The following is a 15,841-nucleotide window of genomic DNA, read 5'->3' as shown; positions in this document are numbered from 1 at the left end:
ATTTCTAAAGGATCATGTGATAGACTGGATGTCACATGTGACACTGAAGACTGGAGTAATGATGCTGAAAATTCAGCTTTGCATCACAGGAATAAATTATTTTGTAAAGTATATTCAAATAAAAAACTATTATTTTAAGTTGTAATAATATTTCACAATATTACTGTTTTTTTTTTCTGTATTTTTGATCAAATAAACGCAGCCTTGATAAGCATTAGAGACTTTTTTCAAAAATATAAAAAAAGTAATGTTTCCAAACTTTTGACCTGTACTGTATAATATCACCTGCTAGTATGCAGTAAACACAGCTGTTCAGCACAAAAGTAAACACTGAAATATTTACAAGTAATCCAAGTGTGTGAACGATCATAAGTTTATTTGCAACTTCTATCAGTCACGTGACCATGAGGGTCTACCGTGTCAGTCCGACTCTTGATTCACAAAGCTAGTGTTCAAACAGAAAATCGATTTGGTGATACCTGAAATAAATAATGAATCAATTAAAATGACTTTAATTCAATTCCATCAAATTTGAATGGCTCTTAACGAGGGCGTAGGACTCCCCTGCCAGTTTGAACGCTGCTTTATTGAAATACATTTTGAATAACACAGGATCACGATGCAGTGAATTTAGCGTGAGCTTCCATCATTTTTATGACCACGCTCTGTTTACATCAGTACTTAATTAAGCAACAAATAGTTGTAAAGGTGGAGGAATGTTAAAAGTTCAGTAACGGATGCGTTTGCCTCTCCACTCTTCCCAGAAGAATCCACATGGCTCTTTCTCCATAAAAATGCTAATCCAGACGCACGTCTGTCCTGGAGCAGCAAAGTGGGGGAGACGAAGCAATTACTAAAGCATTAGCGCGATAGCAGACGTTCCTCTTGGGGTGAGGGCTCTAATGACCACAGAGGCGTCGCTTTATTAATATGCAGGAGTCCCTGCATCCTCTAGATAGCAAAGCCTTCTGCTCGGTAGCCTCTGATTGGTTTTATGAATGCCTCACGATTTCCCGCAGCGCCAATCTGGGTCTGTTCTATTCACAGAGGACTAAAATCACACAGCGGGAGACGCTGGGTGAATGTTGTAAAAAGTGTCAAGATGATGTCAGGATCAAAGTTTAGCCAAAAATCAAGATAAAGCAATTCTACTTTGCATACAGTAAACAAAAACTTGTGACAGAGGTGATTCTCAAATTTCATGCAATTTTAAAGGATAGTTCACCCAAAAATGAAAATGGTCATTATTTAATCATGTTGTTCCAATTATGACTTGCTTTGTTCCTGCGGAACATAAAATTCTGATATTTTGAGTAATGTTTGTTTCTTTTGTATGTTTTTGTCCATACAATGCAAGTCAAGTCAATGGTCACCAAAATTGTTTGGTTACCAAGATTCTTCAAAATATCTAAGAAAGCAAGGGTGTGTTCACACCTTGTAGTTGGATCAAAAAAAGGAAACGATGCAGGTCCTGGTTTGCTTGGAGTTCACACTGTCAAGTTTTTTAAGACTAAACCTTAAGGAATTGTAATGGGTAAATTGTCAACGTAAATCCTATGACTAGAAAACCCAGAAATGCTTGAGCATTCTGTCCTTTTTAGGATGGCTTCTTGTGACTCGTCCTGTTTTTGGTTTGTTTCGATGTCTTTGGTCCATGTTGCGTTCATATTTCAGTCGAACAGCACTAGAGTCCTTTTGGAAGCAGACCGAGACCCACCTTTTTAAAGGGTCTCAGTCTGCGTGCTCGGTGCACACCGGGGTTTGGATGGCAGCGTTCACACTTATTCAAAACGAACCGCACAAACAGAGCAATCGCACCAGTTTATTTGAATCAAACCAAACATGCCAAGTGCGAACACACCCGACATGAAGGCCAGTAAATGACGTCAGAAGAGGCATAGATTTTATAATGCCGTCCATTTGGTTAGAAATAAATATGGTTAGAAATACAATCATTGCATAAGGCGGAATTTGATTCATAAAAAAAAAAAATTGCATGAAAGATTTTTATGCAAACTTTTATTCAATCTTCTGTACATGCATTACGTAAAGCAATGGGAAACAGATATCTTCCACCCCTATAGTAAAAAAAAACAAAAGATACCCCCTTAAATCACTTTGCACAATACATGTCATTAGCACTGTAGATTAGCTCAATATAGATAAGAACCCCAAAATGGTGAGCAAACAATTGCAGTTTATAAATGTCACATCGCGGCCTTTACGGGCTACAAGAGGCCCCACGAACACGCTTAACGTCTCCAAACGGGTCTGATTAATTGAAAACGTGCAGCAGCAGCCTAGGCTACGAGTCACGCTAACCGTACATGATGAAAAGCTACAGCTATTGATACCACGAGTTTAAACCACATGTAAACATTTCAACAGCGTGTAAAATGATAGACAATAACAGATAATATTCATTACAGCGTTTGCAAGCTTCAAGCCGGAGACCTATTCATAACGTCACGCTCAAGGCCGAAGGGCCGAAAAGAAAAACGGGAAGGTCGCAGACGTGACGGAGTTGCATCAAGTACCGCCAACCGCCAGGGAGGATCGGTTACCCAGTTTAAAACGAGGCCACAAGTTGAGATGCAGGCTACTGTCTTAACAGGCACTTTTTGGGACTCATTTCCATAGGGTAATAGAATTTTTGACAAAGGCAATTGTAATAGAAAAGGAATTTGGTGCCACACCACGTACATTCAAACGCATTTCCTCTTTTCGTTGTCTTGCATACGCCTCAAAAGGACAGTCAGAGTAGCCTATGTACACGCACATTTACATTAAATAGAGGGCAAGTTCTTCCGGTAGAAGAGGGAGGCCTCGAGTAACACGGCGTCGGTGGCTCGGTTCCACATCCGGAGGTCCAGGTTCTCAAAGCCTCCCCCACGCGCGCATTGTCTTCCAGAGAGCGACAACAAGACAGACAGACACGTAAGACCAGAGCAGAGCACATAAAGGACAGAGGCGGCGGCGGGGTTTTTCAACCAATCCCTCCGGCCGCCACAGCGAGACGCAGACTCCATTTCAGCCGTCCTCGGGTCACCGGGTTCTACCTGGTGAGTTGGCCGACCACTTTGAGCAAGGTCTTATTTTCCTGTTTTAGCTGCTCGTTCTCATCTTCAATATCATCCAGATCCTGAAAAGGTTAGAAACGTACAGAGAGGATTACTTTATTTTCCATCACAAAAGAAAGGAAGCTATGATAGCAGGCCATTTTTTCAAAGCGTAACACGCCATCTAATAATGCCGTTCTCACGAAGCACAAGGGTGATCCTGGATGGATTGTAATAGAGTTGGTTGTTGTTAGGGTGTCACAAACAATATGGTATTTGTAGTCTAAGAACGTATAAAACCGAAATATGTGCTAAAACTGTTATCAGTATTAAGATACTATTAAATGTTTAGAAGATGCTCTTTAATACGGAATTGAATGCGTGAGTGTCTTTGTTGGAGGTGTTAGGAGGATGCGTTTGCTGGTTCAATACGCAAGTGTTTTTACAAAACAACTGCTGTAAATCGGTGAGGGAAAGGTCATTTGTGCTTCACAATCTTTGTAGGCAATGGCATTTTCCCCTTGTACTGTACACTATTACAAGTAGGGCGTGTCAATTGCCAAATTCCCATGAATTTAAATTAAAATGAATAATCAATGAATCATTTACCTTATACTGAAAGATGCGTGTATTGCAGCGGCATACAGATATCGGCATGATGGTGTGTTTATGCCACTCAAAAAAGCAGTTGTTTTATTTACTCAAAATAATAGGCTAGTAGGATTGAAAAATGAATCGGTGTGATTTGTGATAGTGTGCTATAGTTTTCTTGCACTATAAGTGTTCTGAAGCCATTCTATAGTATAATGTGAGGTAGAAATTAGTCATTAAATTCAAGTCCACGTAAAGTCTTCCCTCCGCTGCGGCTGTCAGTCATTCTCCATTCAGTATTCAACAGCGCGTCAACACGATGAAACTCTCTTCAAGATGATTCAATGTTACTATTATTATACTTGACGTGTAGATAAAGGTCTATGGTTTCGCATAAAACAGCTTTATATTGTTAGACTTTATTGCTGTACCTTAATCATGTTACATTCTACCGGGTGTCTGTTAGATCAAAACACTGGAGTAGAAAGCGCTATAATTGTTCTTCACGCGCACAGTAACAGAAATTTAAAACTGTTATAAGAAAAGGCGCAATAAACTATTGCATAGATACTGTATAATACACTACACATCATTGTGTCTTTCCTTTGTGCTTTGAACTTTTCAATGCGGACTCGAAGCGCTGTGAGCCTTTCATATTATAGCCTAATACTTTTGCGCAATGAAAGATTATTAATAGCCTTTCTTGTTCTGTCCTATCTATCATATGTTGCTGCCCCATTAAACAGCTGCGCTATACATTTAAAAAAGATGTGTTCATTTTATTTGTAACGTTTTACTAGATTTAGCGCTACACTTATTGTCTCTTATTTGTTCCCCACTAAATAATGTTTTTTTCAGTAAATGTTCAGATTTTATCCAATTTTTATCACGCGCTCGTGATTTTTCAAGAGTAACTTTTACTGCAGAATTATCCACTAATTTAGTTAATAATAACTTTTTTGTCATAGATTATAATATATTTTTCTGATTGTTGTTTTTCTTTATAATGAGGTTTCTGTATTTAGTACATTGCGTTTAACACACAAACTAGTGATTATCAGTTCAACACACAGAGTTACAGAAATTGTACTTGATTTAAAAAGAAACTGCGCTGTATCAGATTGGTATCGGTAGATACGCAGAATTTTTGGTATGGGATTGGTTCTGAAAAATGGTATCGGTGCATCCCTAGATTAAATGTGTGTGAATGACCTCAGTCTCTCAACAGTGTTAGGCAGCAGTCTACTAATAGCAAAGCTGTAAGTTGAACTGCTTCAATAAAAGTGATGTTAGCAGGATTAATAATCACAAATGTGACATCAGCACAATCGTGCAGTTGCAATAAAAGAAGCTGTGGCCTCGTCACAAGATCTGACAAGAAAGCGACAACTTTAATTTACAGTTTCCTTGGTCAGTAACGATGACGGACAGTCAGTGGAATGACTTGCGCCACACTTTTTGGAGATCTGAAGTAGAAAGAAAGGGTGAAAAGGTGTTAAACTGGAGAAATACGTACACGACTATGCAAATTGTCAGTTTTGGTTTGAAAAATCAAAGAATACAGTGATTGTTATAATAGCTATCAGATGTATGTTTTTTTTACAAGGAAATATGTAATGGCTTGGACACTCTGGGACAAAGTGAATAATAACATGTTTGCGTACAGACTGCAGTTGAAGTATTTCCTCTGTCGTCGTAAATGCTATTCTGGCAGAGACACGGAGTAGACTAGTCAATGACACGCAAGCCGTGAAGATTTCAGCATAGGTCGCGCTGTAAAGCGGAGTTCATCAGCCAAATCAATGGCAGCCTTGTGAAAGGTGAAAATAGTGGCAGTCATTAAGTCCATGCACTTGTGTGTAATGGAGGTGTAGTGTTTTTAGTTGTTTTTGTAGGGCGCAGAAAGGCTGGATGAAGCTGAGCTACAACGGCAGCATCCAGGGCCGTCAGTGGCAGTTTGGCAGTGTCAGGAGAGAACAATTGTCTTGGTGTCTTTTGTTGTTGAGTGGTGTAGAGAGGAATTTGTCTTTTTCATTGGAGTCTGTTTAAGTGTGAGTGACCTTTTCACATCTGTTCCTGGAAGCTTTGTTTACAGTGCATTTATGTGCGTATGCATTTATTTGTTCACATTTATTTATATCGAATCTTGTTAGCATATGTACCTTACAGTAAAGGGACAAGACAGACACATCAGGCAAACCTTTGAGCGGTCTAGCAACGACACAACAGACTGTATTTGTTGGCGCTGTCGAAGCTGTTTGTGTTGGAATCAAACGAGAGAACAGACTGCAATCTAAGACAAAGACAACAGCTCTGCCATAAAAGGGTCAGAACCACCTACTGGGTTTGTTCCCTGCCGTAGGACTAAAAGTGGAGCGGCTTTCTAATGCTGAGCTGGCCCATGATGGAGAGGTAAGGATATTGAAGTGGACTGCTGGATGAGTCGAATTTGGGATTGTTGAAAAGGGGGAATAAGTCATAAGAATGAATCAGTAGCCAGGATAAAATATAAAAAGAGATATATTTGTGAATGCATGTGTAGTGAATGAGGCAAGTCAAATGTGCAATTACGTGTAGCAATAATGTTTAATGCACAGCTGTGATGCAATGAAAACGAGTCTGGCAGTTTGTTGTGTATTATGGAAAAGATTCTATCTGCAAGTATAAGAGCAGAACCCTGTGTGTGAGAGTGAGAGAGAAAGTCCCCTCAAATAAGGGCGTGAAATATGAAGCAAAAACAAGGTAACACTTGTTATTCTGAGTGAGACTTTATTCAAAAAGTTATCATGCGCAAAGCAGCACAGTAATAGTTCCTGGGTTCCTCGAGTGACACACCCAGGGCAGCGGATAGGGCCGCATAGGAACGAGCTGATGAGTGGCAGGTGTGGGGCGAGAAGCATTGGTGTAGGTTGTAACGCATAGCTGTGTGCTATTGGTTGACGAGGTGTCCGACAGGTGTGGGTCAAGGAGCAAAGAAGTATTTGAGGTGCAGCATTCCTGGAGCGGCAGCCATCGTGGGGCAGCCGTCGCATTCATCCCTCGTCGTGTGAAGACCGGCTCGTGTCAAGACCTGCGACTCTACCTGCGCGACTCAACAGAGGGCACAACAGAGGGGACGGAAGGGAACAACACTTCTTTCCTTCAAGCTACACCCCTCAATACTCAGCAGGTATGGGACACAACTACTTGAGGACTAAGCTTCAGGAAACACGCAATAAATTACTACCATCAAAACTTGTGGACAATCTTCCTAACGTGCTTCCAGCTACAACTATTCCTTGTGCTCTTTCAGAACACAACCAGGTGACCATAGTCAGGATGGCCAAACTTGCCTCAACCACACACGCGCTCCAACTTTCTATAGTATGCCTAATAACACTGGGATTATCCCCTCCAGGTGTGTTTGATTGTGGTTGTGCCCAGGTTTGGACACTCCTGCCATATACAGAAAGCTACACATCACATTCATTAACAAACATGAGCAATTCTTGCTTTATTACTACTCTACACAGCATTCATTACTTACATTATTTCTCAATTCCTCACTCCATCACAATATCATAACCACACATACACTAAAACACTAAACAGCCACCAGCTACATTTGCTTGGACAAATGGAGCCACAATAACACATCACACTTCACCTCAATAAATGTATACAAAAACATCTCAATTCAACATCACTTTAAGCAACTAACTTCTTACCAGCTACTTTACACGTCACCACCAAACAAGCCATTCCACATTTCATTCTTCCTAATTCACACATATAACACACCACAGCAAAAACACTAGGCTATATAAATATATGTATTACCACTGTAAAGACACTGACTACTACCATATACACACATGATTGTCAACATGACATAATCAACTCTTTTTTTTTTCACACACAATTCAATTCTTATTCAAGGAGAGAAGCCAATGCTTTCACAGATTCATGCCATCAGAGACCAATCGCTGACACCGCACGATGGAAAACCATGACTCAGACATCATTACAATCTTTCAGCTCTGCATTAATACAGACACTGGAAAAGGCACACCTTTGCTTACAAGCTTCTACAATTAAGTAGCATCATCGTTACAGCTATTGCACACGCATTTCAAGTATAAAGATGACCTTCCATAAACTTGCACATCAACCTTTAATGCGTTTGTGATGGAAAAACTGTTAATGACAGTGTCGTGTTTAACTATCTGTGAAATTACATTACTAAACCTTGACCTCGTTTGCCACGAGAAGGACCTTCCTAACGCTACGTCTTGTTACTTGATTGGCGCTGTGTGCTCGTAAATACAAGTGTTCGGCCTGCGCCCGACGCATGTTCAAAGAGTCCGTCCGGTTTCAGCCTCATATCTATCCCCGCGGGACACCGTGACTCCATAATGTTCACATTTCTAATGTGGCCCAATGCGGTGGCAGCCGCTTCACATTAAACACTTACGGCATGAAACACACTGACACCATTTCTTACCCTAAAGCAAATGATCATTCTAATCTTCCGCTAAGCCACAAAGCACCTTTAAGATATACAGGTGCTGGTCATAAAATTAGAATATCATCAAAAAGTTGATTTATTTCAAGAATTCAACTTAACAGGTGAAACCAATATATTATATAGACTCATTACATGCAAGTGAGATATTTCAAGCCTTTATTTGTTATAATTTTGATGATTATGGCTTACAGCTTATGAAACCCACGAAATCAAAATCCCAGAAAATTATAATATTACATGAAATCACACAGTAATTACACAGTGACACCATGGTCATTGAACCAGGTTTTGGTTCTGGAAAATGAAGTCAGCATCTCCATAAAGCTTGTCTGCTGAAGGAAGCATGAAGTGCTCTGGAAATGTCCTGGTAGACGCTGCGTTGAGTGGACAGCACAGTGGACCAACACCAGCCGATGACATGGCTCCCCAAACCAACACAGACTGTGGAAACTTCACACTGGACTTCAAGCATCTTGGATTGTGTGCCTCTCCATTCTTCCTCCAGACTCTGGGACCTTGGTTTCCAAATGAGATGCAAAATTTGCTCTCATCAGAAAAGAGGACTTTGGTCCACTGTGCTTTATTAAATCCAGAGTCAACGCAGCCGTCTACCAGGACATTTTCAGAGCACTTCATGCTTCCTTCATTTTCCAGCAGGATTTGCACCTGCCCACACTGCCAAAAGAACCAAAACCTGGTTCAATGACCATGGTATTACTGTGTAATTACTGTGTGATTTCATGTAATATTCTAATTTTCTGGGATTTTGATTTCGTGGGTTTCATAAGCTGTAAGCCATAATCATCAAAATTATAACAAATAAAGGCTTGAAATATCTCACTTTGCATGTAATGAGTCTATATAATATATTGGTTTCACCTGTTAAGTTGAATTCTTGAAATAAATCAACTTTTTGATGATATTCTAATTTTATGACCAGCACCTGTAGAGCTGATTGCTGCGAGATGGCGACGCGGTCGTTTGCTAATAGTTTCTCTTTCGTTGCCGGTCTGCGTGACGCAATGCAAAATACCTGCAAACTCAACAGAGGAGACGTCCCAGTGCTGCCAGGTGCCTTAGTGTATACCGTGACAAGTTAGCAGATATGTCCATTAGCAGAGTAAACAAGTGCAACACTGTGTGCTTGTGGTGCTTTTGATTACCACTCCTTAATGGGACACTGTGTGACAAACGTTTATGCCACGTGACAACTTTTTAAATCTCACATCAGCACAACAGTGCTGTCAATTTTAGGATAAAAAAAACAGATATATATTTTTGCTTTACTATTTTTTCTTTTAGCATTACCGCTTTAGATGATACATTCAATAATTATGTTAACTTGCTCTCAATCGGACTGAGGGAACCAAATGAACTTGGCTACTTCGGTAGGTTATAGTGTTTGATGTTTTGTGCAAAACCCCTGAAGGCTGAAGGACAGCCGACACAGCCTCGAGTGAGTGCTGGCCTACGTCACTGTTTTAGAAACCAATCAAAATGTGTATTACCTCTGAGTACTGCACTGTTTGGACCTTTTCAAAACTATTTGCTGCTTTAAAAACCTAGGTTAAATGGTGAGCTTTCACTATTGCAATTTGTATACCTGCCATAGTCAAAGACAATGAGGTTGTCCTGTACTACTTCTAACTGACGTGCCATGTTTGAGGCCGTTCATTTCAAAATTCTACACGTTGGAGGAGTGCATTCCCACGGGGCCCAACGCAGCTGAGAGCAGGTGTGGGAATGATGATACTGATGTGTGTGCGGGAAGCAGGACAAAGAAATGACCCGTGGAACTCCGGATAAAATGTTACAAGATACATAATGCTATTCGTCTATTGCGCAACAAAAAGTTTTGATTTTATTTTGGTTGTATGCAACGGCAAGGGAAAGTACCTTTTTTTTGCCTACTGCAACAAATGCAACAAGGTGAAGCATTGTGTGTGTGGGAATTGCAAGAAATTGCCTATGACACCTGAGCAACACAGAGTCATATCGAAAAAGCGCTGAAAAATCCACGTACATCTCTACCTGGGGGATTTTGCTGGCAGGGGGTGGGCCAAAATGTAAAAGCTGCAGCCGGGAGCAGAAAGAAATAAAACTTATTTTTAACAGGAACGAAACAGAGATTCCACGCGAACCTCTACTGTGAGTGACAGCTGGCCTATTTTAGGTTAAGCCCAAGCAAAATGCTCTAGGAGCACATGTGCAATCAGCCTATAAATTGTCATTTACTCAAACACAAATGAAATGCCTATGTGGTTATCGGACAGAAAATGAAAATGACTAGGACAGATAGCGCCGCCTCTGGCCACGTGCGCATGTTATGAGGCTTCTCACCCTGTTTAGCAGGTCGATCTCCTCCTTCAGCTTAATGATCAGCTCGTCCTTGTCTTGATGGGCTTTCAGCAGGCGACCGTTCTCCTGTCTCTCCAAGGACAGCTCCTGTGAACACACAATTCAGTCAGATCCAAAGCCTTGTGTGCATCTCACAATGTGTCAACGCGGCATGATGACAGACTGCCCTGGACTTCTTTGGGCAGTTTTTATTTTATTTTATTTTTTTACTTTAAATCAAGCTGTCTTGCATCCAAAACTTCTCATTTTCTTTAAAATTTATCTGACTAACAATTAACACCATGTGTGACTGGTTGCTGAATACCTTGATATGTAAATATGGGTCATTATCGTGCTTATCTCCAAATTATTTCCTATAAATGGACAATATTTTAATTTAGATTTATTTTTCAAAAGTAATGCTTCACATTATCATTATTATTATTATTATTATTATTATTAATAATAATAATAATAATAATAATATGGTTACACTTTACAATAAGGTTTACAATAGTACTATTGTAGTACAATAGTAAATGTATTAACTAACATGAACTAACCATGAGCAATACATTTGTTACAGTATTTCTTAATCTTTGTTAACGTTAGCTAATACAAATCCAGCTGTTCATGTTGGTTCACAGTGCATTAACTAATGTTAACAAATACAACTTTTGATTTTAATAATTAAAGTTTGAAATTAACATTCATTAAGATTAATAAATGGTGTAGAAGTGCAGTTCATTATTAGTTCATGTTAACTAATGTAGTTTACTAATGTTACCAAATGAAACCTTATGGTAAAGTGTATTATTATTGTTATTATTAAAGGGGTCATAAACTGAATTTTTTTATAATGTTCTCTGAGGTCCATCATTTAGAAGTAATTGGCTATTTTTTTACCCTGTTTTGGACCCTCTCTTTAATACGCTCAGTTTTGATAAGCGTGCCGCATTCAAGGGAACCTGGGACGTAAATGCCAACTGCTATGATTGGATAACAGTTTTGCTTATTATAATAATTTTCCACATCCCTGCCATTACACTTGTAGAATTGTCATCATTTTCTTACATTGTCAATTGCAGTGTTGTGTTGTAATATAAAACGTGTTGAAAGTAGGAAACGTGTTGTAATGACAGAAGATGTTGCTCATCGAAGCTTTTATTCAAGATGACAGCGAATGGCTTAGATCAAAACAATAACAAAAGCAGCATTCTAGTGCTTTCTTCCGTATGAACCCTGCAACGCTACAAGTACAAATACTCAGTAGGTATTGCTGCCGGACCAAATATTGTCAGCAGTGCGTCGTCTTTTCTTTTCGGTCTCTGAAAAGCCTGCACCAAACGGTGTCTTGTTTTCCAAGTAAAATAAAGCGAACAAACTAATTGACACGATCTGAGACTTTGTAATCAAAGTCAATGCAAAGACTGTGTTTTTCCACAATTTGCCACTGCACAATGTCTTGTAATCCTCAGAGGCATTTTGTTGCTGGAGTAATCCTGTGTTTGCATCTCTGGTATCTACTATTACATGACATGCGTGAATCTGTGGGCGGGGCTAAAGAGGAAATGATATTGAAGTATGATTTCTCAATTCATGACCCCTTTAAACATAAATGAGTATGTAGTGTCGGACATATTGCATTTCATTCATTACAATTTTGTCACATCGAGCACAGTTAGAATATGCACTTTTATTCAAAACAGAAAATGCAATTCTGTTGCCCATGGCTCTCAATCCTTCCCGTAACAAATGGTCATCCTCCGTCGGATCTAGATGTAAGAGCACCTGAACGTATGTTCCTACATCCTCTCAAAGACATTCATATTTATGACTGTTTGACGCATGACAATAAAACAGCGCCTCTCGTGTAGGGCCTACGCATGTCTGGGTGACTACAGACATTCCTCTCACGATTGTGTTGTCTTAATGTGCTGATCTCAAGGTCTCGAGGAAAAATCTGAAGCCAATTAAATGGAAGGTTATTACAGAGCTGTCGTGCTGAGAAATATATGTGAAACCACTGCAAGATAAGGTGCTAAAAAAATCAAGTCTCACTGGCATTGGATATTGACCCCATGCTGAAATGAAAATTTAATATGTGAACAGTATGTGACCATGAGTTCGAGTGGGTTCCAGGTTTGAAAGTATGGTGACATTTGAGAGTGAGCTGCACAGAGTTCGGTCACGTGGCGTTTCATAAAAACGGTGCGGACGGAGATGTCTTCCAGAGAAAGGTCAGGACTGCGCCGAGAGAACTTACGCACCAGTGATTTAGGATCGACCCAAAGATAGCAGAAAGACTTCTTAAACCCACTGAAATGTTGAAAACATTTTTTACACTACATGTGTAGTTTAAGGCAAACATTTTGCTTCAAAGACACAAACAAAAACCTGTAGGTGAGACATGCCGTTCCATCTTAACGGTGGACGTACACAAACGTACCCTCTCTAGCTCCTCTATCCTTCTTTCCAGGGCTGTGGGCGCGACGCCGCTGCCTTCCCGTCCGTGTCGATGGCGATGTCTGTCTTCGTCGCTGGACACACAAAAACACAATTTTCAATGCAAAACCATCACTAATGCAAATGGTACTTGTTTTAGCTCCAACATCTAAATGAATACATCTTTCTTTTGAACGTGCCAAGTACGGTACAAAACAAACTAAAAGGGGTCGTGCTTATTGACGCTGAAATAGCATTTTGAAACAGTGTGCCCGGTTCGTGACTCGCTGCCAATGGTACCGTACGCCTCTAATGGAGGCGCTTCTTAAAAGCTTAAATAAATAAAAAAAACCAGGTGCTCACCTTTTCATTCAACGGTCTGGTTACAAAAGATGCCTTGCTGAAACATCTTTTCACAATTTTTTTTCTCTTTTTAAATGAGACTTCAACCTTTTTCTAACATAATGGCTTGGAAAGTGCGTCATTTATTTCGTAGGAGTGGAAATAAGAAAACTGAAGCAGTAAATTATCAGAGTATGAAAAGCCTTTTTATGGCACAGTAGAAGGCATTAGACTAGAGCAATGCTCTTTCATTAGTGAGGAGAACAGACCTGCTTCTTACAGGACTGAGCCTTGGGACACTGCTGTGCAGCTAGTCAAAGAAAAGGGAGACAAAAATAAAAAGAATATCTGTCTTTTTTCATTTGTTTTCACTTCAGCATCTCTCTCTCTCTCTCTCTCTTTACCAAGGCCAGACACTCCGGGAATTTTCATGTGGAACTTATTTTAACCAGGTTCATTTAAATAATTACATATGTGGAAACCTTAGAGAGAATTTCTTTGTAATATTTTACTCTTTCGGCTGATAACCTCACCGGGAATCAAATTATTGGGTCATCTTTTTGTTTCAGAGTGTTCTGAATGAGGGCTGCCTGTACATTCCACAAAAGCGGGAGGAAAAGAAACTGGCAAGAGTAGGAAACTGTTGTATCTTTATCTTTAAACAATTTTTAAATTTGTAATCCCAAATTGCGCTTTTTACAATTCACATCGTTTTGGTGCAGCTTTGCATTACTATATTGTGATATTTATCAATTATTGTGGAACAAAATACTTTATTTGTGGTACAAGTCCATAATTAGTTTCTCTAGTCCTTAAGTCGTAATTACGTGTGGAATAAAATAGTCAAGAGAAGCGCATTATGGGTAATTAATGATTTGACTGGTGTTTAATGTAACACATTAACCCCATCCTGATCCAATCAAATCTACATGAATAAAACCGTATCCGTCCAACGTCGTTTGGAAAGACAAAACAGGAGCTAGATGAGTTGCGAATGCAGTTGTTTTGAAGCAAGCGTTCAGATCTGCAGCCAATCCCAAGTTAATAAAGGACAGAGCCCTGCTTAAGAGAACCTGTCATTTTACATTTCAAACACTTACATTTCACAGCTACAAGAAAACAGAATTCAAAAATGTCTTTGAAATTGCTGTGAAATCAGCTGTGAAAGTGACAAACGCAACACTGGCCCTACAGAAATATCCCGCTCTGATTGGAACTAGCTTCAATCGCCTCACCTCCGTCTTCTAAAGCCTCACTTCAACCTCAAACTCGCAGACGGGCTGATGGGGGCTCTGGCCCCCGTAATATTAACATTCACTGAGGTCTGGTTGGGCCATCGTCATTCAGGCACTGAAAGATCATTTGCCGGATCAAATATTCGCCACAGCTATTTTCTTTTGACGGACGGTCGTTCCAATCCTCCAGCTAATGAGGAGGTACGGTCAAGTGCTTCATACTGTATAATGAGGATATTCAGGTCAAACGTACAGAATGAAGCCGATGCTTATGGACCAAAACTATTTAATACAAGCATCATCACTATTATTAATATTATTGCTCATTCTTAGGGTTGCAGATTTGAACAAACCCCTAAGAGTAATTCCTCCAGCAATTTTTGTGTGTATTTTGCATCACTTTTAAGTGATCAAACTCTGCTAACACGTGATAATAATGGACCTGCGCCATGTCTAGAGACCACAATATCACGTTTTCAGGTAGGCTCTTTTCATTTTATTTCTTCTTCATGACAAAGAAACCACCTAGAACACCCCAGCAACCACAAAGTAATGTCCTGGCCACAAGCTAGCATAGTGGCGACAAGTTATTTTCTTCTGAAGATGTAAAACTGTACTTTCAAAACTGCAATTTGTCCTGACATTTTACAAAGATGACACAGCTGTTATTCAACATTGAAGACAACAAAAAAAGTAGAACAATAATAATAAAGGAAACCCTAAACGAAAAGGTCCAGTAATGCGTCCAGATAAGGTGTGTGATGTATTTTGCCGTGCCTCTATCAGTGTAGGGTAGTCTGAATCTGATAGACTCGGAGAACAGAGCAGATGTCCAATCTGAATGTTCATGTCCTGGGAATGTAACAGCCACTCTGTTGCATTAGTCCCCTGTGGAGAGGAAACGGGAGGAGGCAGAGGTAATGATCTGCTCCTGGAAAACCAGCAGGGGTGTGTGTGTGTGTGTGTGTGTGTGTGTGTGTGTGTGTGTGTGTGTGTGTGTGTGTGTGTGTGTGTGTGTGTGTGTGTGTGTGTGTGTGTGTGTGTGAGAGGGGTACAGAAGTCAACACTAAATATGTTGGCCATACTAGCTGGCAGCAGTTTTAATTCATTCTGAAAACATTTCTATAGAACTGTGTCCATTCCTCAAAAATAAACTTTTGGTTAGTACTGAACTAACCATAGTAAGACGTATTTGCCTTGTCTCTGAAACATTAAATATGGCCTTCTCCTCTTATTCTGATTCACTGTGAGTGTGTATGTAGCGGTCTCAGCTGCTTGTTCTGCCGCCCACCTGTCGTGCCGGCTGCGGCAGAGCCCTGAGTGTT

General features: G+C 40.0%; 1 protein-coding gene across 2 annotated transcripts in view; it reads right to left on the bottom strand.

The window, feature by feature from the left end:
- Nucleotides 1-1,802: 1,802 nt before the first annotated feature.
- pawr (PRKC, apoptosis, WT1, regulator) overlaps nucleotides 1,803-15,841 on the bottom strand; it is a 65,931-nt gene continuing 51,892 nt past the window's right edge. Inside the window, exons 4-6 of one of the 2 annotated variants that reach the window (XM_079868827.1) lie at nucleotides 12,944-13,034; nucleotides 10,498-10,602; nucleotides 1,803-5,116 (exon numbers count right to left, since the gene is read on the bottom strand). In XM_079868827.1, coding sequence (XP_079724953.1) covers nucleotides 5,042-5,116; nucleotides 10,498-10,602; nucleotides 12,944-13,034 — 271 coding nt within the window. In that variant the 3' untranslated portion in view covers nucleotides 1,803-5,041. The remainder of the gene's footprint in view (nucleotides 5,117-10,497; nucleotides 10,603-12,943; nucleotides 13,035-15,841) is intronic. The other variant, XM_079868826.1, reaches the window with a different exon arrangement.

Source organism: Squalius cephalus, assembly GCF_949319135.1.
Source record: "Squalius cephalus genome assembly, chromosome: 4".
Taxonomy (NCBI): Eukaryota; Metazoa; Chordata; class Actinopteri; order Cypriniformes; family Leuciscidae; genus Squalius; species Squalius cephalus.
The sequence above is the reverse complement of the archived record's forward strand: the minus strand, read 5'-3'. Positions and strand labels throughout refer to the sequence as shown.